The sequence below is a fragment of the Chlamydomonas reinhardtii genome, chromosome 2 (assembly GCF_000002595.2).
Source record: "Chlamydomonas reinhardtii strain CC-503 cw92 mt+ chromosome 2, whole genome shotgun sequence".
Classification (NCBI taxonomy): Eukaryota; Viridiplantae; Chlorophyta; class Chlorophyceae; order Chlamydomonadales; family Chlamydomonadaceae; genus Chlamydomonas; species Chlamydomonas reinhardtii.
In genome coordinates this window covers 1,868,271-1,880,654 of record NC_057005.1, presented here as the reverse complement: position 1 = coordinate 1,880,654, position 12,384 = coordinate 1,868,271, and the positions used below count along the sequence as shown (strand labels likewise).

Here is a 12,384-nt window from a genome sequence, read left to right as displayed (position 1 = left end):
TCTGCCAGTTCAAACCCTGCCTGTGCCCTGCATTCGCCAAAAACTACGTTTCGTAGGACGATATTCAGTGCTGGTAGTTGCTGCCAACACGCCTAGGATGAAGAGTCAGGGCCCGATTGGAATTTGCGAGAGACCACCAGCTTCATGATGTGAATGGTGTTTTTGTTCTAGACTTGTATTACCCTAACCGGATTTGGACAAACCGTCGCGAACCAAAGCGCACTCGCTAACGATCGTCCGACCATCGTCCTTCTCTGCGATAAAAGGATGCATCCCTGGCTTCTAAACATTACAAAAGCTCCAGCTAGCAAACCTAGAATGTAAAACGTCTGCGGCTTGACGGAGAGAGCGAGGACGGATGACGCCCAACGAGCAACAGGCAGCTGGCGGACCGCCAATACGACGCCAGAGCTCCGTGGCCGGCTTGAGCAGTCATGGGACGTCTCGCAAACGGCTGGGATCGGATTTCGACCGGTCGGCTTACACGGCCGGCCAAACGCTGGTCACGGTGGTAGGTGCCCGGCGCGGCACTAGGCAGCGGCCCGGCTGTCCCGCAACTTTGCGCGGCCCCACACGCCTGTCATGCGTGCCTGCTGCCTACATTATTTCTGCATCATTTACCTCGATCGGAGCTCGCAGGCAAATCGCGCCTATCCCGGCCCCTGCCTCCCACGCCCCAACAACGTCCACTCCGACCCCACGCCCTGACCCCCTGAACCTCCCTCCTGACCCCCGCCACCCACGCCCGGTCAACGCAGGTCAACGACCCGCGCGTGTCTGACGCCTCCAAGGGCTGGGGCACCTGGCTAGGGCTGGGCTTTAAGGTGCCGGACATGACGTGGCAGGAGCCGCCTCCGCCCATTGACAGCATGCGCTACCCGGCCGTTACACGCCGGGACCTGGCAAAGTATCTGTCGCTGGTCGGGGAGGGCCAGTGGGCGGCCTTCCAGGCGGTGAGTCAGAGAGGTTAAGAGGCTGGGAGATGGGGAGCTGGGAGCCGGGGGAGGGCTGGGCGGCGGGAGAGCGGGGCCAGGGGAGTGCAGGGGCTCAGAGGCGGCGAGAGAAGAGGAGGGAGTGAGGGAGGGGGCGGGCGCAGGTGTGAAGCCAGCAGGGAAGGGGCTGAGGGCTCTGCCGAGGGGTTCAGGGAGGCCTGCAGGCGACCGCTAGGGCACGAGAGAGGCAAAGACGTGGTGGGACGGGGCGAGTGGGTTCGTGGAGAGTTGCAGAGCTTTGCGGTGCGTGCATGTGAGTCGCAAAACTTACGACGTGACCTGGTTGGACACGATTCGTTTCCACTGGCTCCGCGCGCTCTAACTTCCAGCCACAGCCACAACCGCCCGTGCAGCTTTGTTCTGCTCCTCTCCTGCTCCTTTACGACGCCCTTGATTCGTTGCCAGCACAGGCTCGCTCCAGCCTGGCACTGGGCGGCATTTCACAGCAGATGATGATGCTGGCGGGCCCAGGGGAGGGTGGCGCGGACCCGGATCTAGATCCAGACCTGGATCTGGAACTGTACGACGAGGCGGCGGCCAGTGGCGGTGGCCATGGTGGCGCTGGCGACGGCGGGCTGCGGGAGGAGCAGTTGGCACGCCACGACTTTGAGGGTGAGGCGGCGGAGTGGTTGTGGAGGGTGTACGGTCTAATGGCGGCAGTAGCCGCAGCAGCAGCTTGAACAGAAGCAGGGGCCTTGTTACTGAGGCCGTGGCGGACTGCAGGATACAGTTCCGGGCAACGTGCGACGGGTCCACGGCGCGTGCTTGTGTATGTGTTAATGCTCACATGCGGGCATGGGAACTGGGCGGCTGTGCTGGCAAGGCTGCCTCGCATACATTGTCTGAACCTGCACACAGCTGAGTTTCCCGCTGTGCCCTCTCGACAGATGGCACAGGGCCGCGGCTGCCCCTGCAGTCTGCCGCCTCCACCAGCTCCCTCGGCGCCGCCAGCAGCAGCCTGGCAGCGGCGGCCGCAGGGGCAGCGGGAGCAGGGCCGGCGGCGGGCTCCACGGCGGGCGGCGGCGGCGGCGGCGGGCGGCCTGCTCGCATCAAGCAGGGCGATGGGCTGGTGACGGCTCTGGCGGTGGTACCACCGCTGTTCTTCGCGGAGGACTTCTCCCTCAGCAGGTGTGTGTGTATGCGTGTGTACGTGTGTACGTGTGTGTGTGTGTGTGTGTTAAAAAAACGAAACGAAAGCCCGCCCAGACGACGCCGGAGTTACTTACGGATACCTACCAATTTACCGAGCGTCGCGTGGTTGTCGTCACCCAGGTAGTCATACTTACCCGCGATAAGCCTGTAACCCCACGGGCGACCATTCGGCCTGACCCCGCGATGCACCTGTATGCGTCCATGCTCCGCACCCTGGGCGCGCTAAACAACGTTTACCCAGCACGCCTAATTCCCGTATTCCCGCCCGCTGGTCGTAGTCGAGCTCACCTATAAGCATGGGAATGGAAAGGCATTGGGCGGCAGCACAGAAGTGTCACGGACATGTGAAATGGCAGCGGTGGAAGAGGGCGGCGTGCAGCAAGCAAGCTATCTAATGTCCTAACACGCATCCCAAAGCCCACCCACTAACTATGCCCGTGAAAGGGAAGGAGTCTGGGGCCGCGCGGCTGCAAATAGCGCCCGGCTGCATGGGGCGCATGGCGGGCGGCGGTTGTAGAGACGCTGGGTCGGGCTGACTCGGCTGGCAGGCTGTGTGTGTGTGTGTGTGTGTGTGTGTGTGTGTGTGTGTGTGCGTACAGCGCTGGAGGATCGTGTGCTGTGGAGATGGAGGGACATGGGGGCGGGGGGGCGGCTTGACAGGGTGCTCATGTGGCCAGGGGTCCATGGGCACATGGCAGATTAGCTATGCTTCCTGCCGGGTGGGTACTGGAGGAGCCACATCCACCCTGGCCCCCATGCTGCCCCGCACGGACCACCCGTCCACTTGTGACAAACAACGTGACACCGACCCGCACAGGCCGGATGTGTTTGAGGCCATCTGCGGCGGCTGCGAGGACGACGGCGAGGTGTACAGCCGCATTGAGAAGCTCAGCGCGGCGCTGGTGGGTCCGGGGTGGTAGTGCGTGTGTATGTGTATGTGTGTGTGTGTGTGTTAAACAGAAAACGAAAGCCTGTGTGTGTGTGTGTGTGTGTGTGTGTGTGTGTGTGTGTGTGCGCCCGGAGATGTGAGACCGCTTGGCAGCGGCGGTTTGGCTTTTCGGCTTGGGAAGCTGCTTCAAACTTTGGTTGTGCACGCACCGCGCTTCATCGCGCCCTACCTCGCCCCGCCCCGGCGCAGGACGTGGTGGAGACGCAGCTGATGCGCGAGATCGCCGGCCGCAGCCGCGCCATTGTGTCGGCGGGCAACTGCGTGCACGACCTGCATGACCGCCTGAGCGGCACGCTCGGGCACATACGCCGGCTGAGGGAGAATGTGAGCGCCGGCGCAGCGGGGCGGGAGTGGGTGGGAGTGGGTGGGCATGGGAGGAATGGTGACTGGAGGGGAGGGCTGTGCGGAAATGGGCGGAAGTGGGCGGAGATGGGCGGAAAGGGGCGGACGCGTGTGGTGGGCGCACGCGCGTGCACGCACACGAGAGACCAACTCAGGTTGTTGTGAATACAAGTACCTGCGCTCGGTATGTTGGAAAGGCACATCGGGTGAAGGCCTACACCACTCCATCTCATGTGTGTGCAGGTGAGCGAGTTGGATGCGGCCAGCTACTCGGCGGCTGTCAAGGTCAACCGGTTGCAGCGGCGGCGCAACCACCTCAACGCCGCCATTGAGCAGGTCAAGGTGAGGGCGCTGTAGCGGGAGGGCGCTGTAGCGGGACGGTGCTGTAGCGGAAGGCGGGGGATAGACTGGGCGTGAGGTCGACGGTGTTGTGGTAAGTGAGCAGCACTGTGCTGAGGGGTTCGGAGGGCTTCACGAGTGGGCTTGAATGCGCCTGCGGCTGTACGGGTCACGTGCTCTTGCTGCATGGAGGTTGCTCCATGATGCACGGGGGTCTTACCTGCAGTTCGCATTGGAACCTCACTGCTTGCGTGCCGGCATGTGCAACCCTTGTCAAATCGCCCGCGTGCGCCCGCTCCGCCTGCCGCAGAGCCTGGAAGAGGTGGCTGCGGCCAAGGCGGCGATCCCGCTGCTGCTGGAGGCGGGAGACTACGCAGGTGGGTGCGGGCTTGTGTGGGCTTCTGTGAGCAGGCGCGAGAGCACGATGCAGATGCAACGCGATCCAGCCAAGCACAACCACAACGCAACGCAAACGCAACGCGCCTTGCATGCTCATACAACACGCACATGCGCTCGATATCCAACACACAACAAATCATGGCACTGCTCTTAGGCGCTCTGGAGCTGCTGGACAATCTGAGCCACGCGAGCGCGGGTCTGGCGGCGGCGGGCGTGGCGGCGTTCCGCGGCCTGCCGCCGCAGCTGTCGGAGCAGCGCGAGGTGGTGGAGGGGCTGCTGCAGAGCGAGATGCTGGGTGCGGCGCTGTACGGCGAGGCGGGAGGCGTGCTGGACAGGGCCATCGCGGAGGTAGGTGGCGGGGGGGGGGGAGTCTGCAGGGTGTCGAGGAGGAGGGGCGGCGGTGGGGGGGGGGGCTAGTGGGGAGTGTCAGGGCGGGAAACAGGCGATGGTAACATGTGTAGTCGCGGGCACAGCGCGCGTGTGCAGCCGGGATTGCGCTGCAGTGTGCCGCTGCTCATCCCGCGCTCCAACCACGTTGCCCCAACGTCTCTGCCGTCGCCGCCACCGTATCCCCCCTCCCCCGCAGTCCGCGGTGGCACTGGGCATGACGCCGCCGCCCGCCGCGTTGGCCTCCGTCGACAGCAACGGCTCCGCCTCCAGCGGCGGCCCCCTCAGCCCCGGCGGCGCCACGCGCGCCGCCGCCTCCGCCGCCGCCGCCGAGCTCGCCCGCTCCTGGAGCGCCGGCTCCGCCTCCGCCTCCTCGTCTGCGGCGCTGCTGGGGGCGGAGATGGCGGCGGCGCGGGAGCAGCTGCACGACCGGCTGCTGCCGGTGGTGCTGGGGCTGAGCCGCTGCGGGCGGCTGGAGGTGGCGCTGCGACAGTTCGCGGTCAACAGACAGGTGCGCGGCGGGAGGTGTGGAGCGTGAGGCGTGAGGCGTGGGGCGAGGGGCTCGCGTGTGCTGTGTTGGCCGGTGTCACGCGTAAGGGGATGTGGGCGCAGGAATGTTGGTCGTCAACGTCATGGTTTGTCCAGTGGATGCAATGTCGGGGCTGGTCGGGGCTGGGAGGTTCCCGCGCGGGCGCCGATGGGGGGCGAGAGAGCACGGACGTCAAGGCGTGTGTGCCTGCGAGAGCATGAGGCAACAACCACGTTTATGCGTGTGACGATGCATCCTTGGCCCGCAGGCGGAGGTGAAGACGATTGTCCGGGAAGTGGTGGAGCGACTGCTGCCCGTGCAGCTGGCGGCGGCGGGCATTGACGTCGGCGGCGGCGGCGGCGGTGGCGCCGACGGCAGCGGCGACGGCGCGGACGGCGGGCCGGGCGGCGGCGGCGAGATGTCTCTCGCGGAGAAGCTGTGTGCCCTGCCGCACCAGGCCTTCATGCAGCTGCTGCTGGTCATTAGCAGGTGGGGCGTGCGGCGAGGTCGGGATGCGGGAAGCGGACTGCAGTGGTGATGCCACATGCACGCTGCGTGTTCCTTTCAGTTGCGCTCCCACATATATGACGTACAACACACGCTCCATCATGCTAACTTTGTATTTGCACACGCCATGCAGTATGGTGGAGGCTTATCTGGCGCATACGGTGTTGGTGGGCAGCATCATAGAGGACGTGCTGAGGTCGGCAGGAGCCGGCGGCGGCGGCGGCAGCAGCAGCAGCACCATGGGTGGTGCCAGCGGCAGCGGCAAGGCGGGCGCCGCCGCCGGCGCGGCCAGCTGGCGGCGGGAGCTGGCGGCGGCTCTGCAGGCTGTGGTGGACGTGGCGACGGGGCGGTGGGCCAAACTCATGGCCGCGCGGTCAGACGTGCACAGGTGTGTGGGGCGTGTGTATGCGGGTAGTAAATACCAACCCAAACTAAACCAAACCAAGCCAAACTAGCGGAGCACAGGCAGAGCCGGGAGGGCGTGTACGGTGTGTTGGCGGTGACGCGTCGCAGGGATGGGTTCAAAGCACGCTCACCAGTATACATGTTCAACTGCAACGACTACAACGTGCGTGCTTACTGGCCTGTACCTTGTACCGCCCCTGACTGCCACCTGGCACCTGCCACCACACCCGCACCTGCTCCCGCACCTGCTCCCGCCCCCGCCCCCGCCCTTGGGCACTGCAGCCGCCTTAGGGTGTACGAGTTCCGCTCGCTGCTGGCAGCCTGCGAGGCCTTCGCGGGCCTGCCTGAAGCGTTCGGGCTGCGGCAGGGCGCGGCGCTGAGGCCCACACTCACGGCGCTGTGCCGCGCGCACCTGGAGACCACACACTCGCGCTGCGCCATGCAGGTGCGCGAGTGTGTTTGCGGAGCCGGGCCGCGTGCGTGTGTGCGTGTGTGTGTGTGTGTGTGTGTGTGTGTGTGTGTGTGTGTGTGTGTGTGTGTGTGTGTGTGTGTGTGTGTGTGGAGTCAGAAGACTGGCGCCGCATCCAAGCTTGCGGTGTGTCTGTTCTGTATGACAAGATGACAATGCACGCCAGGCTCTCAACACCAAATGCACTGCTGTCGCGCGCAGATGCAGCACATGCTGGAGGCGGAGCAGTGGGTGCCGGCGGAGGCGCACGCGTCCTTCCAGGTGCGTGTTGGCGCATCAGGGTGCTGCGCCGCGCCGTTCCTCCAGCCCCTAACACATGTGCGCATGCGCACGCGTACAACACCGCTCTCTCAAGCCAAACGCGCCTTTCTCTGTCGCTTTCTGTGACAACGCGCGTCCACACGCCCACACCGCCACACGCTCTTGCCGCACTCGCACCCTCAGGCCATCGTGGACAAGATGGAGCAGCGCTGTGCCGGCCTGCTGGCGCCGCCGCCGCCGCCGCTCGACCTGGGGCCGGCCGCGGCACAGCGGCCCACGCAGGGTGAGGCCGGGCTGGCAGACCAGGGGTGGTACGGAGGGGTAGAGCCTGGAGCGGGCGTGGGAGCGGTGTGGTCGAGCCTGGAAGGGAGAACGTAACACGACATGCCCATGTCGGGTTGCCTAGAAGCCACCAGCGTTTGGCTTGAAGAACGTGCGCACCTCCCCTCTCACGCTTGCCGTTCGCTGCTCCCACTGCCGCCTGCTCAACTCGTGCTCTCAGGCCTGTTGCGGCTGGGCGGGCGCTACTACTGGCCCGTCAACGCATTACTCATGCTGCTCAAGCTCCTGGACGAGCACTACCTGGGGCTACTGCCCAGCACCATTAGTAATACCGGCTTCGGCGCCGCTACAGCCGCGCCCCCGGGCGGCCGGCCACGCCTGCCGAGCGCAGCGGCGGCGGGCGGGCTGCTGTTGCCTGGCCAGCAGGGCTTCATTGGCGGCGGCAGTGGCCTGAGTGGTGGTGGCGGCGGCGGCGGCGGGCACAGTGCGGCGCTGTCCACGCTGGGGCCGGACGTGGCGCAGCGCTGCCTGGAGCTGCTCCGCACCTTCAACACCGTCACCGCGCAGCAGGTGTGTGTGTGTTAAAAAGCACAAGGACAACATAGCGCAAAGACAGTGTGTGTGTGTGTGTGTGTGTGTGTGTGTGTGTGTGTCTTGAGGAACACCGGTGCTTCTACAGTAGCTACCAGCCAGCAGCTGGCCCCGTCTGCTACCTTTGACTGTGCCGGTGACTGTGCTGCCCTGCCCACGCACCCTCCGCACCCCCACCCCCCAACCACCCTGTCCTCTTCCTCCCTTCCCGCCCTCCCCCCCGTCTCCATGAACGGCTACCCCTCCTTCCCCACCTCGCCCGCAGGTGCTGGGTGCCGGCGCCATGCGCACCGCCGGCCTCAAGTCCATCTCCGCCAAACACCTGGCGCTGGCGGCGCAGTCGCTGGCGGCGGCGCTGGCGGCGCTGCCGCTGCTGCGGAGCCAGCTGGCGGGCGTACTGGGCGACGGGCCGCGGCGGGCGCTGCTGCTGCCTGAATTCGACCGCCTGGCGCAGGTGAGGACGTTCTAGGGTGTTGGATGATTGGGGCGGGTGTGGGGTTGCTTTGCCTATTTTTGCTGGCCTGGAGAGGCGGCAGTGGCAAGCACCAAGGTGTGGAGGATGGCTTGTGCCGGACGTAACCGAGGCTGCGTGCGACTCTTGACGAACACCGATGAAGCCACACACCATCCTGACAAGATGTGCCGTATTCATGCTCCTTCCGCCTCAGGACCTGAACCTGCATGTGGAGGAGATCCACGCCAAGCTGGTGCAAATCATGCAGGAACGCGTGCACGCCGTGTGCAGGTGCGGCAGCGCGAGCGGGCGCGGGGTCTGTGAGCGGCCGAGCGTGCGGGTGTGCGGGCTGTGCGCCGGCTTCTGTACACGTAACATTCCTTCTGCTGGCGATGTTGCGAGTTTCTGTCTACGTCCTCGACCACCAATCACGTACTGTGTATGCACGCTCCGCAGGCAAGTGGCGGCGGAGGCGGACGCCTGGCCGCGCGCCAGCGCCGCGCAACAGGCTCACCAGGCGGCCAGCCCCTCGCCTTCAGAGCCGCTGCGCCTGCTGGCGCGGCAGCTAGGCACCCTGCGCTCGGTGCTGCAGCCCATCCTGCAGCCCGAGGAGGTCGCCTACATCTTCGGGCGCGTGGCGGCGGCATGCAGCGAGACCATGGCGGCCATGTTCGACAGCCTGCTGCCGCCGACGGCGGCCGCCGCCGCGGCGGCGGTGGCGGCGGAGCCGCTGCCACCGCCCGCGCGGGGCGGGCTCCTGCAAGGGCTGCGCGGAGCCGCCGCGGGCGGCGCCGCAGGCGCCGCCGCCGCCACGGCCGCGGCGGCGGCCGCCGCGGAGGCAGCGGCTGCGGGCGCGTTTGCGGCTTGGGACGCCAGCCGGCGCGCCAACGCGCTGTTTGTGCTGCAGACGCTGGTGGCGCTGCCGCTGGACCCCTCGCGCGCCGCCAGCTACGTGACGCGCCTGGCCACCTTCTACACCAAGCACTACGGGCTGCTGCCGCCCGACGCGCAGGTGCAAACGCCGCAGGCGCGCGCTATGGCAGCGGCAGCTGCAACGGCAACGACGGCGGCGGCTGCCGCCGCCACGGCCCCGTTAACACTTGCAGCGGTGGCGCCGGCAGGGTCGGTCGCGAATGCCGAGCCGTCCTCGGGTGTGGCCACGGACGCAGCAGTGCCCGAAGGAGGCGCATTGACGGCAGCTCCAGCGGATGCAGACCGGGCGATAGGGCCTTCGGTGACAGAGGCTGCCGCGGCGGAGGCTGCACCGCAACCGCCGTCCGATGAGGCTGCGGTGACGGCTGCAGGTGCGACGACGCGAGATCGCAGTACGGCAATGGAAGCGGTGTCGACGATACCAGGCGGGGTAGACACGGCGCCGGAGGGGAGAGTTGCGGGTGGTGGTGTGACCGCCGCACAGGGGTCCACACTAGAGCCTGGACCGCCGTCTGTAGCGGACGATGCGGTAGACTCTAGGGATGCTGCGATGGCGGCAGCAGAGGCGGCGGCCGAGGCAGAGCACGCGGCTGCAGCAGCCGAGGCACGAGCTGCCGTGGAAGTGGCGGCGGCTGACGAGGCGGCGGCTGCACATGCCGCGGCGGTGGCAGAGGCGGCTGCTGCGGCTGAGGCAGCAGAGGTGGCTGAGGCCCGGGCGAGAGAGGAGGCGGCTGTCGCAGCGGAGGCGGCCGCAGCAGCAGAAGCCGCGGCAGCTGTGGAGGCGGCTGCAGCGCAGGCAGCGGCAGAGGCTGCGGCGCAGGTGGAGGTGGAGGCTGTCGCAGCGGCCGCGGCACAGGCAGAGGCGGAGGCGGCTGCACAGGCGGAGGCGCGGGCGAGGGAGGAGGCTGCTACGGCTGCTGCGGAGGCTGCAGCCGCTGCCGAGATCGCAGCAGCGCAGGCAGCGGCAGAGGCTGCGGCACAGGCGGAGGCGGAAGCTGTTGCAGCGGCTGCAGCACAGGCAGAGGCGGAAGCGGCTGAACTGGCGAAATCGCGGGCGAGGGAGGAGGCTGCTGCGGCGGCGGCAGTGGCAGCAGCACAGGCAGAGGCAGCTGCAGCCGCGGAGGCGAAGGCTGTTGCCGCGGCTGCTGCACAGGCAGAGGCGGAAGCGGCTGCACAGGCGGAGGCGCGGGCGAGGGAGGAGGCTGCGGCGGAGGCGGAGGCGGCAGCAGCACAGGCAGTGGCAGAGGCAGAGGCAGCTGCAGCCGCCGAGGAGGAGGCTGTTGCCGCGGCTGCTGCAGAGGCAGAGGCGGAGGCGGCTGAACAGGCGGAGGCACGGGCGAGGGAGGAGGCTGCTGCGGCAGCGGAGGCAGCAGCGGCAGCAAAAGCATCGACTGTCGCGGAGGCAGCGGCCGCAGCCGAGGCCGCAGTGGCAGAGGCTTCGGCACAGGCGGAGGCGGCTTCGGCAGCGGAGGAGGCAGCGGCCTCTGCCGAGGCCGCAGCCGCACAGGCAGCGGCAGAGGCTGCGGCACGGGTGGAGGTGGAGGCTGTCGCAGCGACTGTCGCACAGGCAGAGGCGGGGGCGGCTGCACAGGCGGAGGCGCGGGCGAGGGAGGACGCTGCTGCGGCAGCGGAGACGGCAGCGGCAGCAGAAATTGCAGCTGCGGGAGCAGCTTCGGCAGCACAGGCAGAGGCGGAGGCTGCAGCCGCGGCCGTCGCTGCAGCGGCCACAGCAGCTGAGGCGTTGGATCAAGCGGCCGCGGAAGCAGAAGCTGCAGAGGCGGAGGCTGCTGCAGCTGAGGCTGCTGCTGCAGGCGCCCGGGAAGCTGCAGCTGAGGCCGAGACGGTGGCAGCAGCGGAAGCGGCAGTCGCAGAGGCGGAGCTGTGGGCAGAACAGGGCGAGGCGTTTGTTGCTTCCGCCTCTGGTGACGACTCTGGGGAACCCGCAGGAGTTGTGGCTGCCGGGGTGCAGGAGAAGGCCGGGCCAAGTACCTCTCTTGTGGACGTGACGGAGGTGGGGTCAGCAGCAGCGCCGCCCGCGGACTCAAGGGGTCAGGTGCAAGAACCGCAGTCGCCAGAGGAGGCAACAAGCGCAGGGCTAGGCGCCGAGGCGGAGCAAGCGGGGGCACGGGCGGACGTGCAAGCTTGCGGCGCAGCAGCAACAAACGAAGCGGCATCAGCAGAGGCGGCTAGTGGGGCGAGCGGGTGGGATGGAGGTGAGCTTCACCCGTTGCCTCCGCTGTCTGGGAACGAGCGGGCGGCGGAGGCAGCGGAGGCGGAGGCGGCCGCCGGTGGCTCGGACATGGAGCAGGAGCTTGCATCGGGGAGCGCTGTCGCACAGCGGCAGCAGCAGCAGGAGCAGCAGCCAGAGGAGCCTAGATCGACAGGCTCGGCACAGGATGCAAACAACGCATGGGGGCAGCAGCAGGGCTGGGGCTGGGGTGAGGGCGACGAGCAAGAAGCGGAGGGGGCGCAGGAGGCGGAGCAGGAGGCGGAGGGGCGGGAAGGCAAGGTGCTGGGGCGAGCGGAGCAGCAGCAAACAGTGGAGCCTACATCGGCAACCGCTGGTGAGGTGGATCTCGCAGACCTGTTGGGAGGCTGGGGCCAGGAGGAGCAGAGCTTGGAGGCCGCGGCTTCAGGCTCGAGCGAGCGGCCCGCACCCGCGGCGGCTTCCAGTGATGCCGGGCTTTCGCCACAACCGCTACCAGGCGCACAGCCGGCGACAAAAGCAACGATGCCAGCGGACGCGACAGGGCCGCATGTGGACCTCCTCGGTGGCTTTGGCGGAGACGCTGCCAATGTAGACGGGGGCAGCGGCACCATTAATTCCACAGTTGCTGGGGTGCGGGCACCTGCTCACCCAGCGGACGGGCACTTCCTAGGGCCAGCGACTCCTGGCGTTGACATCGGCAAGCCGCAGGCGTCACAGCTGGCGGATGCGCCGGCGTCGCCGCCTGCACGGTCCGTCTTCATTGACCCCTTGGCGGGACTGGAGGTGGCGGCGGCGACGCCGGGCAGCGCGATACGACAGTCCGGCAGCGGCGACATAGCAGACAGTCTGCTGTAGTGCTGGTCATTGCATACATGTCGCGTGGAGCGGAGCGGGAAGGACGAGTGTCTAAGTAGTGTAGGGAATGAGCAGGGTAGGGAAGGCTGAGGTTAGCGGAGCACCGGGACGCAGGCGAAGGCTAGGTGCGACGCTCAGCGAGGGGTGCAGAAGGCGAGACAAGCGCGACACGCAGTCGGTGCACTCTACCCAGAAAGAAACAAAGTTGGATTTGATGAAATAGGCAGGCGACAGGCAGTGCCAAAGCACGAGTTGTATGTTAAGAGTTGCCAAGATAAAAAATAAAAAACGCCCGCATGCCCGCCATGTACGGCTCCCCGTACACCTGC

At 67.1% G+C, this 12,384-nt stretch overlaps 1 protein-coding gene across 1 annotated transcript; it reads left to right on the top strand.

Annotated features, from left to right (window-relative positions):
* Positions 1-52: 52 nt before the first annotated feature.
* CHLRE_02g087551v5 (uncharacterized protein) lies at positions 53-12,348 on the top strand. The gene is made up of 19 exons (XM_043059360.1): positions 53-511; positions 759-953; positions 1,403-1,604; positions 1,880-2,120; positions 2,962-3,046; positions 3,283-3,417; positions 3,679-3,777; positions 4,085-4,151; positions 4,328-4,521; positions 4,760-5,071; positions 5,358-5,578; positions 5,730-5,984; positions 6,284-6,446; positions 6,672-6,731; positions 6,915-7,014; positions 7,234-7,583; positions 7,870-8,058; positions 8,273-8,349; positions 8,515-12,348. The coding sequence occupies exons 1-19, from the start codon at positions 359-361 to the stop codon at positions 12,053-12,055; spliced, it is 6,639 nt and encodes a 2,212-aa protein (XP_042926994.1). The 5' UTR covers positions 53-358; the 3' UTR covers positions 12,056-12,348.
* Positions 12,349-12,384: the final 36 nt, after the last annotated feature.

Coding starts and splice junctions, on each gene's coding strand:
- CHLRE_02g087551v5 (XM_043059360.1), top strand. CDS start 359: ATGACGCCCAACGAGCAACAGGCAGCTGGCGGACCGCCAATACGACGC. Junction 4,522..4,759: donor TGGACAGGGCCATCGCGGAG/GTAGGTGGCGGG, acceptor CCTCCCCCGCAG/TCCGCGGTGGCACTGGGCAT. Junction 6,732..6,914: donor AGGCGCACGCGTCCTTCCAG/GTGCGTGTTGGC, acceptor TCGCACCCTCAG/GCCATCGTGGACAAGATGGA.